We start from the raw sequence: 13,693 nt of genomic DNA on the forward strand, positions 1-13,693 counted from the left end.
TTAATTTCATCTAGAATAAGAATCATCCTGCAAAAGTATATGCTCAGTTAATTGACTAAACTCCGACCTCTTGGTCCCTTCTCTCTTACTTTCTTTGTTCCGAAATATTAGAGGAAAGTGTGTGGCAGAACTTTAGGAGTTTAATTTAGTTGTTATTCATATTAAGTGGATCTTTCTGATGCTTTCTTAACCTTGTATGTTATTGCACCTTGCCTGACCTTTCTTACTCGTCCAAGTAATAGTAAGTACACATTCTATCTTTTCAGACTGCACAGGACCTGATGGAGAGCCCAAACTGGTGAGTAACCTCATTTAAATAGGACGAGATGAACGAATGCGCAGTGAGGTGTTATTTTATTTCTAAACATTACCCATTAGAATGCTATTTTCTAAATTTAAAAAAAGGTATTTTGAAATGAACTGTCAATTAACTGTGCTGAAGGTAAGATGTGTTTTCTACTATGTTGCCAAATAAAAATACATTTCTGTCCATGTCGGAATCGCAGTCTCACTTTTCATGAAAGTGTTAATGACACCAAATATGACATCGCCATCTTTTTGCAAACATTAATCATTTTAATGTCATTCATGTGAAAAATTCCCATTGGGAAAATATTCGCGCAAACCCTCTTCATAGTATTTTTGTTCTTCCTAATTGAATGGACCAAACAGATGTTGATCCAATTCTTTTTGCGTAATATTACAGACCATCTTGCAAACATTTTTTCACATGAGAAAAGGAGGTCAAAACAGATTACAAAACAAAAAATGTATAATATTTTGCTAATGAATAAATGTACTCTTTTTTGTCACAAAGATAAACCCTAGTAATCAAATATTTCTTGGTAAAAATAATGCTAACTGGTTATGAGCCATTGGTGCTGTATTTATCATGAAAAATTGAACCATCTAATTTTACCACAAACAGTGCCATTGTTCATCGTTTAAAGGTGAAGAACACTGTACTTTAAATTTGCTGACTGAGCAAACTATAGAAAATTTAGGATGTACCGTTTAGCCCTTGTGCAAAAATCTTTGGATATTAAATGCGGAGGCAAACACTGTGGTCCCCACTAAAAAAAAAGAGTTAAAATCATGGGCAGAGATTGATTTCTGAGCCTGAACGTACTTTTATTTCTTTTTCAAAGAAATTTAAATTACTTACCAGAGCGAGGTCGAAGTAGAACCGATATTGGTTGGTGTTGGCCTCACAGGACTCGATGTACCCTCCTCCAGGCTCTTGCACTTCAACCAGTTTGCTCTCTTTCAATTCTGTCCCATTCTCACAGTGGGTAGCCTTCTGCTTGACCATTTATTTTCTAGTTTAAGGGCTGAAGTTGCAGAACAAAGGTCCTCCTCACCACCTAGCTGCAGCTATATTGTTGTCTTTCTGACCTTCCATTTTGTAAAAATGTGTACTAGACACTAGGGGAAGTTTCAGCATCGGGATCTCCTTGGACAGTGGTTTCCAGTTGCTTAACTTGTAAAACAAATAAGTGCCACGGCTTTTGTTAGAATGCAACTACAGCCTGCACCACACATTGCCCCTGCCATGCTGCCAATTATAGTACCAACCCAACTTCTAGCCATCACACTCATACAAGTGTAACAGGACTATTATACAGCTCTAAAGCTATAGGAATGGTTTGGATTGCCGGTATTAGTAATTTTGTAATGGATATTGAATTAATAATTGTTGTTGTGGTAATCTTGCCAGACAGCATCACTTTGCAGCAGACTGTCAGAAGCGCCAGTGTTGACAATTAAGTGCCTGCCGGTGTCAAACACCTGAAACCACCAGCTCAAATTAAGCACTACATTTAGTCCTTAAACTTCTCTGGGATGAGTATAGCTTGGATCTCTTTGGCTTTGACCCAAATGCCCAATATTCAGGATCCTCCTAACCCCCAATTGGACTTACCTGTGCCTGGACCTTCGTTCAGGCAAGGCTCTTTCAGAATCCACTGCAGTGCTTCATTTTCTGATGCTTCTCCCTTTGCCACTCTTGGCTCTTGTTGCTTCTTTTTTACTCACCTGACCTTTTCCCAACCTTCGCACAAGTGGCCTAGCCATACACTCCTTACCTGTTACCGTGATCATCTGCATCCCTTCCACTTCCGGTCCCCTCCAGCTATGTTCCTCACCCCTCCTAAGACTTACTCGATGACAGCTGCAGTTTGGCCCAGCCATTAAATAGGTTTCTCCATGCCCCCCAGGACTTTTCTGCGCCTGAACATCCATCCAGAAAAGGCCCTTTCAGATCGCACTCCAGTGTGTTCAGAGATACTCCACTTGCTCCTTCTGGTCTGAAACTCTCTCTTCATCTCTTTCTCTCCCTCTCTTAAAGTTTGAATTGCCTTTGCTACTAATGTGCTGAATTTGTTTCTGCTGTGCTCTACTGCTCAATATCTGCTCACTTCATATTTATTTTACTTTTTGCTACTATTATTACTAACTTATTGCTTCCCTGTTCTACTTTATTCTCACGTTTGCTCTCTCCCTCATCTCTCACACTCTTGCTAAGTTTTGGATTTCTGTATGCCTCTTGGCTGTTTTCTGCTTGCTTCCTGCCTTACAACTTTCACTCTTTTCAAATTTCTTTACTTGTTGCCTCTTTCGCTTTTCCTGATTTCCCTCATTTCATCACAATCAAGTCTTGTTGCTCCTTCTTTGCACTCTCTCCTTCCTAATCTTTTCCTGCATCCTTGCATGCTCTTTGCCTCACTCTCCTGCATCCCACATCCCATGCCTCTTCCAGCCCTCTCTCTCTCTCTATTTCTCTCTCTCTCTTAAGGTTTGTTTTTGCCTTTGCCACTGCTGTTTTGAACTTCTTTTGCCATTGTGGTGCTATTCTATCTTTGCTCACCTCCATTTTATTTTGCCTTTTGCCACTTTTGTTACTGACTTTTTTCTGCCTCTGCTTCCCTGATTGTCTTTGCTACATTCTCTCCTTCACACTCTTGCGCAGCTTTAGTGATCCCCCAGTTTTAGCTTTCTCTATGCCACTCTGCTCTTTCCTTCTTGCTACTCTTCCTACTACTTTTGCTTTTCTCTGATTTCTTTACTTTTTGCCTCTTTGCTTTTTCCTGACTTATGTCCTTTTGTTATTTTTTTCTTTTGTTGCTCCGTCTTTGCTCTAAACTCCTGCTTCATTTTTGCTTCCCTTTCCTCCTCTGGCTTCCCGTCGCGCTTCTTACCTGTTTCCCAATCTTCTACTTTCATAAGTCCTGCCTCCTATGGCCCTCCTTGACATGTCCACCGCCCCTTGTGCTCCTACTCCAGGACCTAAATAAAGGCAGCCATGGGCATGCAAAGAGCAAGCCTGTCTGCAGCCATCTGTGCCCTGCAGCTGGAACAGTGGTCCTCCCCCCACTAACCACCACCATGCCTTGACACTTTTGTGCTCTCATACCCGACAGCCACTCAATTTAGTGTTGCCACACTGCACCACACAACACTTGCTTCTCATTCAAGTTCTCATGAACTCTCATACGCTCACTGCTCACAACTGCTGTTCAAAGAGACCTATTCCCATGGTCAGAATGGCTTGCTCCGACAGAACACAACACTCTACACTCTTATACACACACTCACCAGACACTGACCACTCAACACTCATGCATGCTTGTCAAACACTCACTCACCAAACAAAGCACAGAAATCTGGGACCTGCTGCGAGACCAAATACTGGACCTACTTTTCCTCATGGAGACCTGACTGCACCCCATATTGGCCTCTGATATCACTGTAGCCATTCCTTCTAGCTACAGGATCGGCAGGCAATACAGGCAGCACAAGCCAGTAGGATGAATCACCATAATTTTCAATTATGCCATCCGCTGTACTACTTCTAGGGACAAATCCCACAGCGAAATGGAGCAAACGTCACTTCACAGCCAATATCACCCTGGGGGGCATCATCATCTAGAGATCACCAAGACTTTGCACTGACTTCTCCGACCCCCATCGCGGACTTCTTGGCACCCTTTATACTAGACACCAGTGCCTTCTTCATGCTTGGATACCTGAGCGTCCACCTTAAAGACAGTGCCAACCCAAACTCAAGAGCAATACTCAAAGGCCTTGAGAACCTAGGCCTCACTCAGTGCATGAAAAGACCCACACATCATTTGGACGCCTCCTGGATCCGATCTTGACCTCTACAACTTCTTGGTGAAAAAGTCCACACACAATCACTTAGAAAGACCTCATCCTCATCATGTAAAGCATTCCTATCCTGCACAACCTCAGATCGGCCATCATGAGACGAGCCTCAGAGGACAACATTCAGTAAAACAGTAACAACCTACCGAAATCCATCAACAACTTCAGCACCTGGATCACAACCTGTTCTGAGATCCTGGCCCCCCTCAAGGTCAGCAAAGCCAACAGATCCAGACCACAAATGAGTTGGTACACAAGGGAACTCAGAATGAAAAATGAAAAAAACACCACTGCAAACAACTGGAGTGCAGATAAAGATTGAGTCTAGACCTCACAGACAGAAACTCCTTCAAATCCACCCTGAGACGCTACCACCAACAGATCTGAACCACTAAAGGCATGCACTTCAAGACCACATTGACACCAACACAAATAGCAGCAATGATATATTTGCCACCATCAAATATTTCACCATACCAGCAGACACCTCCCAACAGCATCACCCCCTCATAGAACCTTGCAATAACCTCTCATTTCTCATCTCAGTGAAATCAGCTTCATATACAGAACATTCGAACTTCAACTTGACCGACAAACCTTGAAACTCAGCTCCCCATCTCATCCAAGGATTCAAACTTGACCACTTGGTCCACCTGTGTAAGTGGAAACATGCTACAATCCTCTGTCCGTGCAGAAACCCACAGGGGTGCACTGATGCTCAGTAACTACAGATTGATCTCCCTGCTCCCATACTAGGTCAAAATCCAGAGAAACTCATCAACAAATGCCTCACCAAAAGATCTTTGTCACCACCAAGTCCCTGACATAATGCTGTCTAGCTTCTGATTAAACCACAGCACAGAAACATCCCTCAGTGCTGCCATAGGTGACATCCACATGATCCTAGACAGAGGAGTTATGGCATCTCTCATCCACCTGGATCTTTCCCTGCATTTGTCACTATATCCCACCCCATTCTTATCTGCCCACTGCACAAGACTGGAATCCAAGGACCTGCTCTCCATTGGATCTGCTCCTTCCTGACTGACAGTACACAGGCAATTAGCATGTCCCCCTACACCTTGGACACCCGTAACCTCATATGCAAAGTACCGCAAAGATCATCCATTAGCCCAATGCTCTTCAACATATGCATGATCTAACATGCAAGCAGCACTCGTATCCACAACATTGATGTCCTCTTTTTTGCAGATGACACTCAACTCACACTCTCCCTATGGGAGAAGACTCCTAACACCCAGAGCAAGTTCAGCGCTTGCATGACTGAAGTCACCAATTAAATGACAAAACATCCAGAAACCTCCGCTCAGCCAGACTCTTTCTTGTATGCATCCCTCTCATTCACAGAACCAGCTCTGGCAATTGGACTTTCTTATACATTGCTCCTAAAACGTGGCATAAACTGACATGCCAGAGCCTTCTCCTCAATTCTTGAGATCCCCAAAAGGATGAAGACCTCGCTCTTTTCATGAATTCTTCCCCCTTGCTCCTGCCTTGGCTAGTCTCACTCCTGCTAAAAACCAGGTTACCCTCCCAGGTGATAGTGCGCTTTGCAAATACAAGGCCCTTTCATCCTCGATTTTTGGAAGCTTGGAACAACTTGAGTGGTGGCAAGCGCTTTTCAGTTCAGCTCTTTTATTGTCTGCCTCTGCCCCATCCTCTGGTTCATCGTGGGCCACTTCCTGTGGCTCTGGGTTTTGAGACACTTGTTGTTCATCCATTCATTCTCTTGTCTTCTATGGATCCAAAGTTCTTCAAGGAAAGAAAAGAAACAACCCTGCCCTTGATATATTCAGGTCCCAAATCGGATCCAATTGATACTAATGGGGAGGTAAGTCTAGGAATCAGAACTGCACAGAGTATAAGGCAAGTCAATGTACATATGCATCAGAAGAGTTTAGGTTTTTTGATATGTTTATTATTTATTGATTTATTTTGATTTTACGTATCAAATTGACAGTGTACAAAAAACTATTTACATTTTTATAAGAAACACATAATATATACATTTTTAGATATTCCTGATAAAAGGTAAGAATAAAAGGAAGAAACAAAGTTTTATACCTGTCAGCAATCCTACCCAGCAAAGTGTTCAACACCATTCATTTAATTCATAATGTTCATCCCCACATTCATACACACCACTTTCATTCACTAACATAATCCTAATTTAAACAGCAAAACAGATTTCCTAATATATACAACATGGAAATGTATGGTCTATTCCATGGGCTTTAGTAAATATTCAGGAGTTAACGACAGTAAGGGAAATCCTGATGAATATATGGAGATCCTGATGTTTATAAGTCTGTCGTTTTCCTGGATGCGTAAGCCACGAAAGCCGACGCGCGTTTCGGTGTAAGGCCAGATAGCCACACCTTCATCAGGGCTGAGGGTTTTTATTGCTGGGAGAGGGGCAGGTACAAAATCTATTGTTGTAGACGTAGGGTCATATCCCTAATTGAACCGTACATTAAAATAAGGCACCGTCTGATTTAGTTGGTAGAGTTTCTGGTTTTCCAAAGGTACAATGTCCAAAAATTTTCTAAGGAGGGTGTTGATGCAATTTCCTATAATTTTCTATCTGAAGATGACTTCCCTAGTGGCGATCACATCTGCTTGCTAGATTTCAAAGCTTGATACTCTGTTGTGCGTGACACCTTTAGGTCCTTTATGATTTAGTGGTCCTTTGCCCTAAACCGGGTTTTTGACAAAACATTGCCTGCATATTTCATGGGGTTCTGGAGGTGATTTTGGCTTCCTTTTTTCTTTAGAAGTGAAAATTGTTTCTTTGCCTGGGAATGCATAAAGCTGGTCTTCCCTTACTGTTATCCAGTGATATTGGCATCAAAGTTTCAAGGTGGATGAGTTCGCTTCTGGTGATGGAGTCAGCGGATCTTTTCTATGTTGATGTTTTTTAACCTTCACATTAATGTCACTTGGTATTTGCAGTAATTGTTCCTTGTTCGCTTTCCTAGTCAATCTCTGAAGTCTTGTGTGGAGCTTTGTTATTTCTCCATCGAAATGACTGGGAGGAGGATGAGGGTCATAAATGTAATGCCTTAATTATTTGCAGGTAGTCGTCATTACTTCTATTGCTCCTGTTGCTACTTGTCCTTATTCCATTCACCTTGCTATTCCACCCTTTCCTTGACTGGTCCAGACTTCAATTGCTCTCATTAAAAGTGGCTCAGGAAATGGGCTGTTATTTTACCACCATACTGGTTAGTGGTCAGGGAAAATCTGGCTCAGTACAAATCGGACCCTGAGGATCCACTGAGGAATGAGGAATTAGCCATGGATTAAGAACTTTCGGGCCAGGCTCACCTAGTAACTCCGCATTTTGTTCAAGACGTTCACCAGAGATTTCAGCTTCTTTCATAAGTCTTAATCTCCAGGTAAAAGTAAACAGATGTATGGTGTACCAGTGTCATATTGGTAAAATTGGTAACTGGTATTACCTGCCGCATTGGAACTTACTGGCCACTTATAATGAGGGTCAGATTAACTTCAATATGTCAGGAGGAGAGGAAAAGAATGGTAGGTATGGAGCCCCTTAGGGCGGTGGATCTGAAAAGATCAAAGTTTCTGAGTGACTCTGTAGAGACATGATTGAATTGAGATATTTTCAACCAGCTATGTTGTCAGGAGGAAAAGAATGCTAGTTATGGAGCCCTGTAGGGCGGTGGAGGTTGTATTTCAGCACACTTTTGATGTTTCCCATCTCAGGCTGAAATTCACCTTAGGAGTATTTTAGCAGGACGAGTATGAGTATCACCGGGCATAATGGAAAGTACTGAAAAGGAATCAGGGCACTATGGAGTGTTATTTTGTTCAGGGCCTGTCTCCACTTTTAGATCTCTGACACTGAAATGATCAAAGTTTCTGAGTGACTCTGTAGAGACATGATCGAATTGAGATATTTCCAACCAGCTATGACCATTTGCATTACCGTTATGCATCAGATGTTACTTCCCAGACTATTTGGCCATACCATATCGAGAAACGTCTTTGGTCAAAGTCATTCTAACACTGGTGCAAGCTCTGTCTCAAACAAATGTTATGCCTCAGAATGTTCTATGTATAACAAGAATGTGTTCTCGGATATGAAAGCATTTGTAAGTTATTTACCACAGTACACTTAGGTAGTCTTTGGTAGGCTGGTAGTCTTGCTTCTTCTCTCCCATTCATTCATATGAGCAGTCAACAACTACCTCGGCTCTATTTTATGGTTGTCTGTGATTTAGTCGAAAACACAAATTCGTCAAAAGTTCTCCGACTGTTGACCTTTTTGGTAGAAACTTTCTCCTTGAAAATGTCAAAATGAAAGGTATTTCACCAAATTATTTACTTAGATTTGTTGAATTACTTTTTCTCGCAGGGATCCGGAGAGCATTTCTGTGTTCTTAATGTTATGCCCTTCTTTCATCACCAGTACTATATGTCTTTCCTTCCTATCTTTGTGTTTGTTTGTATTGCATGTTGAAGTGTCCCTTTGTTACATCCTTCGGACCGCCTCTTACACGTTGGTTACCCCTCCGTTCCTGCTTTTCTTACATTTTAACTCATATTTCCTATTCCTATTTGAACTGTTCCACCCAGTTACCCCGCTGCCTTTCCCCCCTTTGTCCTATTATTCTCGCCCTTTCCACCTCCGTGCTTCTTCCACACTCCAATTACAGTGAAACGAAACTTTTTATTTCATATTCCAGACTTGCAAAGAAATCCTCGCTCTGCAATGTTTTCTTTTTTGCTACATAATTCTATTTGCAAATTATTAAAATGTAACTATTATCTTCAAAGTGTTTTAATACTCTTACCCTCTCCGTCAACTATCCAAAATGAGTTAAGTCTGTATTGGTATTACAGGATGCTCCACGTTAGTTATTTTTCATTAATGCTTAGAGCCCGCTTTCTACATGTGTAGAACCTGTAAAAAGCCATAGTAAAATAAAAGTAATTCAAGCAATACGGTCAAATATGTGTAAGTGATCATGGGAGGGAATACGCGAGTGAGGTGTTACCACGTGTTTCTTCTTAGTGGAGAAGGGCGTGCCCAGAATATCCCATCAATAAAACATATCATGTTTATATAAACAGGGGTTTTGAGGAACTAAGGGGCATATTATCAAGGGGCTTTATCTCCACTTTTTTGGCTTTAAAAGCCAAGAAAGCGGAGATAACATTATCTCCCTATTACCAAGCTGTCGCTAACACCAGTTAGCGACAGCTAATAGGAGATAGTGACCATCTTGGGCCCCGCTTTGCATGTCAGTGATATTTATCACTAATGACATGCAAAGTGGGCGTGCCAAGATGTTAGCGACTGAAAACAGTCGCTAACATCGCTATCTCCTATTACCAACTTTTGGAGATATTCTCGCTAAGCGCGAATATCTCCAAAAGCTAACACTTGCCCAGGAGCAGTTCTTAGCCATGTTATCCTATGGGAGGTGGATAACATGGCTAAGAGCATTTGCTCGATAATGCATGAATATCGCTGACTTTTCAGCGATATTCATGCATTGCGGCCGTTTTTTATCGCATTTGCGATAAACCTTGCTAATAGCAAGGTTTATCTGCGATAAAAATCGCCGATTTGCGGCGATAATTTTTGTCTCTAAACAAGTTAGAGACAAAAATTATCTCTATTGGTTGGTAATATGCCCCTGAGTATGCAAAGCTAATGGAGCTAGTAGTAATGTTTCTACAAGGCTCTCCACACATCCAGCTCTTTTGTGAAATTGGTGCTTGTAAAATGTGCTATCAAGATGTAAATTATAAGTGGGATCCTGCACAGCAGTTTTAATTCCTTCTGCACTGTCCATTAACATTCACCCACTAAGGTATGTCATAACGCACAATCCTGAAGCCCTCAGCGCTGCCTGTGCTACAGAGGAGGGGCAGTTAGTACAAGAAGCAGGCTCAGCTTGAACTAGAATATGGCAAAATATCTCTTTTCATGTGTACAGTTAGGAAGGAGCCCGCATTACCACATCACGCCAGAGCACTCACTACAACGTCCAACACAGCAGTTGAAATCTTCAGATTCTGTCCGTGCAGAAACCCACAGGGGTGCACTGATGCTCAGTAACTACAGATTGATCTCCCTGCTCCCATACTAGGTCAAAATCCAGAGAAACTCATCAACAAATGCCTCACCAAAAGATCTTTGTCACCACCAAGTCCCTGACATAATGCTGTCTAGCTTCTGATTAAACCACAGCACAGAAACATCCCTCAGTGCTGCCATAGGTGACATCCACATGATCCTAGACAGAGGAGTTATGGCATCTCTCATCCACCTGGATCTTTCCCTGCATTTGTCACTATATCCCACCCCATTCTTATCTGCCCACTGCACAAGACTGGAATCCAAGGACCTGCTCTCCATTGGATCTGCTCCTTCCTGACTGACAGTACACAGGCAATTAGCATGTCCCCCTACACCTTGGACACCCGTAACCTCATATGCAAAGTACCGCAAAGATCATCCATTAGCCCAATGCTCTTCAACATATGCATGATCTAACATGCAAGCAGCACTCGTATCCACAACATTGATGTCCTCTTTTTTGCAGATGACACTCAACTCACACTCTCCCTATGGGAGAAGACTCCTAACACCCAGAGCAAGTTCAGCGCTTGCATGACTGAAGTCACCAATTAAATGACAAAACATCCAGAAACCTCCGCTCAGCCAGACTCTTTCTTGTATGCATCCCTCTCATTCACAGAACCAGCTCTGGCAATTGGACTTTCTTATACATTGCTCCTAAAACGTGGCATAAACTGACATGCCAGAGCCTTCTCCTCAATTCTTGAGATCCCCAAAAGGATGAAGACCTCGCTCTTTTCATGAATTCTTCCCCCTTGCTCCTGCCTTGGCTAGTCTCACTCCTGCTAAAAACCAGGTTACCCTCCCAGGTGATAGTGCGCTTTGCAAATACAAGGCCCTTTCATCCTCGATTTTTGGAAGCTTGGAACAACTTGAGTGGTGGCAAGCGCTTTTCAGTTCAGCTCTTTTATTGTCTGCCTCTGCCCCATCCTCTGGTTCATCGTGGGCCACTTCCTGTGGCTCTGGGTTTTGAGACACTTGTTGTTCATCCATTCATTCTCTTGTCTTCTATGGATCCAAAGTTCTTCAAGGAAAGAAAAGAAACAACCCTGCCCTTGATATATTCAGGTCCCAAATCGGATCCAATTGATACTAATGGGGAGGTAAGTCTAGGAATCAGAACTGCACAGAGTATAAGGCAAGTCAATGTACATATGCATCAGAAGAGTTTAGGTTTTTTGATATGTTTATTATTTATTGATTTATTTTGATTTTACGTATCAAATTGACAGTGTACAAAAAACTATTTACATTTTTATAAGAAACACATAATATATACATTTTTAGATATTCCTGATAAAAGGTAAGAATAAAAGGAAGAAACAAAGTTTTATACCTGTCAGCAATCCTACCCAGCAAAGTGTTCAACACCATTCATTTAATTCATAATGTTCATCCCCACATTCATACACACCACTTTCATTCACTAACATAATCCTAATTTAAACAGCAAAACAGATTTCCTAATATATACAACATGGAAATGTATGGTCTATTCCATGGGCTTTAGTAAATATTCAGGAGTTAACGACAGTAAGGGAAATCCTGATGAATATATGGAGATCCTGATGTTTATAAGTCTGTCGTTTTCCTGGATGCGTAAGCCACGAAAGCCGACGCGCGTTTCGGTGTAAGGCCAGATAGCCACACCTTCATCAGGGCTGAGGGTTTTTATTGCTGGGAGAGGGGCAGGTACAAAATCTATTGTTGTAGACGTAGGGTCATATCCCAATTGAACCGTACATTAAAATAAGGCACCGTCTGATTTAGTTGGTAGAGTTTCTGGTTTTCCAAAGGTACAATGTCCAATAATTTTCTAAGGAGGGTGTTGATGCAATTTCCTATAATTTTCTATCTGAAGATGACTTCCCTAGTGGCGATCACATCTGCTTGCTAGATTTCAAAGCTTGATACTCTGTTGTGCGTGACACCTTTAGGTCCTTTATGATTTAGTGGTCCTTTGCCCTAAACCGGGTTTTTGACAAAACATTGCCTGCATATTTCATGGGGTTCTGGAGGTGATTTTGGCTTCCTTTTTTCTTTAGAAGTGAAAATTGTTTCTTTGCCTGGGAATGCATAAAGCTGGTCTTCCCTTACTGTTATCCAGTGATATTGGCATCAAAGTTTCAAGGTGGATGAGTTCGCTTCTGGTGATGGAGTCAGCGGATCTTTTCTATGTTGATGTTTTTTAACCTTCACATTAATGTCACTTGGTATTTGCAGTAATTGTTCTTTGTTCGCTTTCCTAGTCAATCTCTGAAGTCTTGTGTGGAGCTTTGTTATTTCTCCATCGAAATGACTGGGAGGAGGATGAGGGTCATAAATGTAATGCCTTAATTATTTGCAGGTAGTCGTCATTACTTCTATTGCTCCTGTTGCTACTTGTCCTTATTCCATTCACCTTGCTATTCCACCCTTTCCTTGACTGGTCCAGACTTCAATTGCTCTCATTAAAAGTGGCTCAGGAAATGGGCTGTTATTTTACCACCATACTGGTTAGTGGTCAGGGAAAATCTGGCTCAGTACAAATCGGACCCTGAGGATCCACTGAGGAATGAGGAATTAGCCATGGATTAAGAACTTTCGGGCCAGGCTCACCTAGTAACTCCGCATTTTGTTCAAGACGTTCACCAGAGATTTCAGCTTCTTTCATAAGTCTTAATCTCCAGGTAAAAGTAAACAGATGTATGGTGTACCAGTGTCATATTGGTAAAATTGGTAACTGGTATTACCTGCCGCATTGGAACTTACTGGCCACTTATAATGAGGGTCAGATTAACTTCAATATGTCAGGAGGAGAGGAAAAGAATGGTAGGTATGGAGCCCCTTAGGGCGGTGGATCTGAAAAGATCAAAGTTTCTGAGTGACTCTGTAGAGACATGATTGAATTGAGATATTTTCAACCAGCTATGTTGTCAGGAGGAAAAGAATGCTAGTTATGGAGCCCTGTAGGGCGGTGGAGGTTGTATTTCAGCACACTTTTGATGTTTCCCATCTCAGGCTGAAATTCACCTTAGGAGTATTTTAGCAGGACGAGTATGAGTATCACCGGGCATAATGGAAAGTACTGAAAAGGAATCAGGGCACTATGGAGTGTTATTTTGTTCAGGGCCTGTCTCCACTTTTAGATCTCTGACACTGAAATGATCAAAGTTTCTGAGTGACTCTGTAGAGACATGATCGAATTGAGATATTTCCAACCAGCTATGACCATTTGCATTACCGTTATGCATCAGATGTTACTTCCCAGACTATTTGGCCATACCATATCGAGAAACGTCTTTGGTCAAAGTCATTCTAACACTGGTGCAAGCTCTGTCTCAAACAAATGTTATGCCTCAGAATGTTCTATGTATAACAAGAATGTGTTCTCGGATATGAAAGCATTTG

General features: G+C 41.8%; 1 protein-coding gene across 2 annotated transcripts in view; it reads left to right on the plus strand.

Moving 5' to 3' along the window:
* Positions 1–13,693, plus strand: part of LOC144823879 (mucin-5B-like) — a 737,446-nt gene that overhangs the window by 556,579 nt on the left and 167,174 nt on the right. For both annotated transcript variants that reach the window (XM_078682767.1, XM_078682768.1), the window contains one exon: positions 267–298. In XM_078682767.1, coding sequence (XP_078538893.1) covers positions 267–298 — 32 coding nt within the window. The remainder of the gene's footprint in view (positions 1–266; positions 299–13,693) is intronic.

Source organism: Lissotriton helveticus, chromosome 3_1 (genome assembly GCF_964261635.1).
Source record: "Lissotriton helveticus chromosome 3_1, aLisHel1.1, whole genome shotgun sequence".
Classification (NCBI taxonomy): domain Eukaryota; kingdom Metazoa; phylum Chordata; class Amphibia; order Caudata; family Salamandridae; genus Lissotriton; species Lissotriton helveticus.